The sequence below is a fragment of the Triticum dicoccoides genome, chromosome 7B (assembly GCF_002162155.2).
Source record: "Triticum dicoccoides isolate Atlit2015 ecotype Zavitan chromosome 7B, WEW_v2.0, whole genome shotgun sequence".
Classification (NCBI taxonomy): Eukaryota; Viridiplantae; Streptophyta; class Magnoliopsida; order Poales; family Poaceae; genus Triticum; species Triticum dicoccoides.
The window spans coordinates 707,342,479-707,347,780 of NC_041393.1; the positions used below are offsets into that span (position 1 = coordinate 707,342,479).

Here is a 5,302-nt window from a genome sequence, read left to right on the forward strand (position 1 = left end):
AATGGAGGTGGGAGGCGGCGGAGATCCCGAGGATGAGGGGGGATTGCTGCGGTTGGGTTAAGGGAAGGGGGGTAGGCTGCCAAATTTGGAAGGGGGTGTCCATATATAGCAAAATTGCTAGGGTTTGGGGGTTAGGAGGGGTTTCGGGACCCTCGGATCGCGATCGAGCGCTCCGGAGAGAGGGGGGGACTAGGTGGCTGTAGGTGGGCTGTGTAGAATGCCTTGGGCTGAGAAGAGAGGGATGAAGTGCGGCCCGACACGGTTTCCGGATACCGAAAACGTCCGACGATTAAACCGACTATATTGCGGTTATAGGTTTAACGGTTGGGCTATCAAACGAGCTTCGAATGCGACGAAACTTGGCAGGCGGCCTGTTTACACTATAATAAGACCGCACGACAAGTTGCAACCCATTCTGAGAACATTTTTATGCCACTTACAAAATAATATTTCGGAGGTGCCGCGGGCGCGTGCGAGTGTGTCTGGACTCCGAACGGACAACGGAGAGAACCGGGGAAACCCGAACGGATGCAAGTTTTATAAAAACGATACCGATGCAATGCGCATGATGCTATGAGATGAAATGCAAGACGAGAACAAAATGCAAAACAACAGACAAAAACCCAACCACGGAGGAAATAATAAATCACATAGCCGGAAATGGCAAGAGTCGGAGTTACTAATATGGAAAGTTGTATCCGGGGCGTTACAGGTTTTTGGGGGAGTTTTACCATAGGAGGCATGGTATACCAGAGTGGATCAAAATCAAATGAAAGACCAAAAATCAAAAAGGTTTTCTTTTTAAAAGAAACTAAATCCAAGAAAAGATTATTGAGAAGGCAAACTTGGAAGAGGGTTTTTAGGAAGGGTTTAAATGACCTTCTTCAAACCAAGCAAGGCTCTTTCTGAAAACAAAATCACAAAAAAAAATTGGAGTGTCACATACAACCGCAAGAGCATTGTTGGACTCTGTCGAAGCACCGCCGCCACCACCGGACACACGCTGCCGCAGTCGAACTTTCGTCAGACCACCTGAATAGCCGCTAGAGCACCGCCACATCATCACCTACCAATTGACAAATGGGTCATTTGTATGTCGAGATTCATTATTGGGGAACTGTTGGAGCATCCATCCCTAATAACCAGAAAAGTGTTATTCAGGAGCCTCGATAAATGGTTATTCATTTTTGAACATCCAATAAGTGGTTATTGGGGGAGTATTTTCGGTGAGTGTTGGGATGCTCTTAAACACTTTGCTGCCCCTTTTTAAGAACTTGAGTAGGAACGGAGCCTGAAACGTCACCATCCATCCGAGCGCCGCCTTTACGATGACTAAAACCCTATCTATCTACTAACCAAAGCCGAGGCACCAGAAATCACCTCCCCGCCACCGGTCGCCAGAGCGGTGGGTGGAGGGGAGGCGAATCCACGGGCTGATTGAGGGGAGGAAGGCTTTCCCTAGTCGCATTGAGGCTGAAATCGATTTTAGTCTGCGCTTTTAGTTTGCACGAGACTCAACTACTACTAGATTCCGGTCTTTGCTTGTTTCCAATAATTCCTGCAAAAAAAAAAATGCTTCCCATTTTTGACTGTTCTATCACATCTTTCTCACACGAACACCCACCCACACACCGCAGAGGGAAGAACTGAAAAGCTAAAACGACTGTGAGCTGGATGAGACACTGCCGTTTTCTGCACCGATCTCTGCCCGTTAAGCGAATAAGTTACAGCATGCATCAGAGTAGTGTACATAGCTGCAGAGAACTCATGCAACCAATTCGCGCCAACAAATTGTGAGAAGTAGTCTCTCCTCAAATCCCATTCTTACGATCCACAATATTGTAGAGCTCTTTGAATTCAGCCATTTGAAATTTACATCAGATCAGGTCGTTGCTTGTATAGTACTCTGCTGTTTCAGTATATGCCAATTTTACTCTGCTGTTTCAGTAATATGTATTCATGGAAACAACCACCAATGTGCATCCAGTATGGGAACAAGCTTCTAGAGTTGAACAAGTTACTACCACACTTGAGCCTCACAAATACTAAAGCCAAGTCTCAAAGTTAACAAGTTACAAGAGGTTACAGCAGTTCAGTCTCACAGATACTGAAACCAAGTTCTAGAATTAAACATGCTACCAGAGTTTAGTCTCAGAAATGCCGGAAACAAGTTGCTGGACTTAAACAAGTTACAGAAGTTCAGTCTCACAAAAGTACGCCATACTGAACTGACAACCATAGAAAATCGGCAAAGTCGGTGCCCTAGTCAAATGATAAACTTCCTCCGCAATGCGAGAATTCCATACATATTGCTGGCCTAGAGAAGCTTAGTAACAACTGGCGGAACTCTTCGCCGTTGCTTTCAGAGATCGAGTCATGGAAAATTATCGTCACCCTTTCTAGCGTTGTTGCCCACTTGAATAACCTTTCCACAAGAGCGAGTTCATGTTCAGTTCCTCTCAGACCGTTGATTGCTACTTCTTTGAGGCAAGGTAGCACGAGGTCCTCAGTTTCCCAATTTGATGGCTCAGCACAAATGCAACCTGGTTGGCACACAAATGCCTGAATCAAGAGGAAAAACAGCTTAAGATTAACTGATATGGTTTGAGATAAGAGACATGAAACTAGAAATTATTAGACTGCATGGATACTCTTAGATATGTCAGGAACAAAATTTACAAAAGAATAAAAGCAGACAAATTAATCTAGAACCAGAATATTGCTGAAAGTATAATTGTTGCATGCATATAGAAAACCATAAAGCGAACAGATTATAATCCTTATACGAATGCTGATGTATCATGCTATCATCAACCCATATAAAAATAAAAGAAGATTTTATATTTGCTACAGAAGATCAAAGGAGGGTTCCAATTTTTTGCTGGAAATATGACCCCAGCAATTTGTTGTGGCATTTCCAACAGACTTGTAATCTTTTGAAATAAAACCTACTACAAAGTCACGAATCCAAGTAGTATATTACTTTGTCAAGTTTGATAAGCAACACTGCAGTATCTAACCCTAACCAATAACAAGAGTAGGGCAACTTGCTGCTAAGCAATGGGATTTGCCACAAACTTCCTTGCTGCTTATTTTCTTTTAAACTAAGTATAGTGTTACCTTAGACTCGCTCCGAGTAACAAGTTGAAGCATCAGCTCTCTTATACCGCTAGACATCTTGAGAACATGGAATGAGCTGGCTCCAAAGGAATGTCCACATGCCAATACCACCAGTCCCAAGATGGTAATGTTAGGCAACTTTGTCATCTCTTCCATCAAGAACCGTTCGTTGCCACGGACCTGCGGGTTCATAGGAAGTCATACAATAGGTCAATAGTTGGACAAGGACGCAAACATCTCATTTTTCTACAAAGTGAGTAACACACATTAATTAAACAAGTCCACTTTTGTGTGCATTGTTGTGAATTTTCAATTTTGTATGGCTTCACAAGTATTCCAAACAATATATTCCTGAAGTTTAACTCTCAAAATTTGGTTATAAATCGATTGACTCACATACCTGCAGATAGAAAAGGATGAGAATAAATTTTCTGATGTGGTGAAAATGTTGTGGAAGCATCAAGCTGTGATGATTAAGTCCAGAAAATATATCGTCTCCATATACAAAAAGAGGATTGGTGGTCAGTTGTTGGAGATTTGGCATCTCGCCAAACAAAACGGAGCTAGGGTCATAAGCACTTCTCCAATCAAGTGTCACCAGCTGAGGGGCTGAGATGTTGGCAACTGGTTGACCTTCATTCAGAGGATTGGTGAAGCAAAGGAATACTTTTAATTTTTGCAGAGACAGGGCAACGATATTGAGCTGCTGCAAGATATGCAAACTCCTCAGTTCCAATTGTACGAGAGATTCCGACTGGATTGTGAAGTTCTCCAGACCCCTGACACTGCAAACGGAAAGGCGGCGCAAAGATGGACACCGTGGTGAAGAGACAACGTCACTGAGGCTACACGGACCGTGCAGCTGTATGCGAACCAGCTCCAGATCGGTGAGCCGGGTAAATACGCCGGAAGGCGGCAGGGTGAGGCCAATAGAATGTAGATCGAGCACGACCTTGGTTGCTTTCTCGAAGCAAGGCAACTTCAAGGTACCTCTTTCCCCGGCGGAGGCACCATTCATGCCCCCCGTGTTCTTGAAATGCAGGACACCAGAGAGGCGGCGCGCGGCGATGGGGAGCCATGCCGCAGCGATTTCGGGGGTGGCCTCGATGCCTGCAACGAAGAGATGGCGGAGGGCCGGCGCATCATGGGCGGTGAGGGCGGCGCGGATGCGGTCGGGGTCAGTGCCGACGGGGAAATGGAGCTCCGGGAGGAGAGCCCAGACGCGGCGCCAGCGGCGGGCGAGGACGCTGGTCCGAGCGGCGACGGGGGCGTCGCGGAGCTTGAGGAGGATGTGGATGAGGACGTCGTCCGGCAGCGCGCTGAGGCGGTCCTCGCCACCTCCAACGCCGACGCCGGCGGCGACGGAGAGCTTTCGCCGCCGATGCCCCCGCGTGCGCTCCATGGAAGCAGGAGCCAAGAGCGATGTGGCGCACCTCGGGTCACACCATTGCCGGCCGCCGGTGGAGGGGCGTAGGAATGGATCGGGGGAGGCTGGAGCTGGACTCGGTGGATTTGGGGTCTAGGGTTCTCCAGAGATTGGGGATTTCTCGGTGGATTGAGGCTGAACTCTATGGATCTTTCGGACTTATTTTATTCCGATTTGCTTAGTTTTTCTTTTCTTTTTTTGAGACGGGATTTGATTAGCTACGACACGTCTAGCTAGAAGATCGTGTAAAAGGCCTCCGGCTCCAAAAATTCCGATCGGCACGATTTACGTTTTCGGCGGGCCGAACAGACCCCGCATATTAGCCCGACCATAGAAAAGTATACGGTGTCCTGAGCATTTATGGTTAGCCCCCAGAAACCCCCTGTCATGATTTCATCCCCTATCGCTAGATTACATTTGCTTCGGCGAGAAATTCCTCCCTCCTCTCCTCTACTTTTCCCCTTCTACCGAGATTGATGGCCGGCGGTGCTGGTGAAAGTCATGGCGGCCACGTCGGGTCGCCACAGAGCAAGCGTGGGCAGCACGATGCGGAGGCCGGCAGCTCTAGGCGCGTCGTGGTGCCATGGAGGTCAACGCGGGCGTGGGAGCGTGGCCGGCTCTCCTAGAGCCGCGAGCTAAGCCCTTCGGTCAGCTTCATGGGGTGTCGCGCCGCTGATGAGTAACTCGTCGCCGCGGAGCGAGCAGTGGCCAACAGAGAAGAAGGTGCTACCAACCGCCTAGGGGTGATCATTATAT

General features: G+C 47.7%; 1 protein-coding gene across 1 annotated transcript; it reads right to left on the minus strand.

The window, feature by feature from the left end:
• Positions 1–2,003: 2,003 nt before the first annotated feature.
• On the minus strand, positions 2,004–4,718 carry LOC119340585 (putative FBD-associated F-box protein At5g56400). Its single transcript, XM_037612511.1, has 3 exons — positions 3,521–4,718; positions 3,121–3,300; positions 2,004–2,562 (listed from the first exon to the last, which is right to left on the minus strand). Exons 1-3 carry the CDS (start codon positions 4,520–4,522, stop codon positions 2,263–2,265), a joined length of 1,482 nt encoding a protein of 493 aa, XP_037468408.1. The 5' UTR covers positions 4,523–4,718; the 3' UTR covers positions 2,004–2,262.
• Positions 4,719–5,302: the final 584 nt, after the last annotated feature.

What these genes read in the sequence shown, in the direction of transcription:
- LOC119340585 (XM_037612511.1), bottom strand. Translation starts at nt 4,522, where the DNA reads ATGGAGCGCACGCGGGGGCATCGGCGGCGAAAGCTCTCCGTCGCCGCC. An exon ending in TCATCCTTTTCTATCTGCAG is followed by an intron (nt 3,301 to 3,520) that starts GTATGTGAGTCA and finishes ATGAACCCGCAG; the next exon opens with GTCCGTGGCAACGAACGGTT. An exon ending in TTACTCGGAGCGAGTCTAAG is followed by an intron (nt 2,563 to 3,120) that starts GTAACACTATAC and finishes CTCTTGATTCAG; the next exon opens with GCATTTGTGTGCCAACCAGG.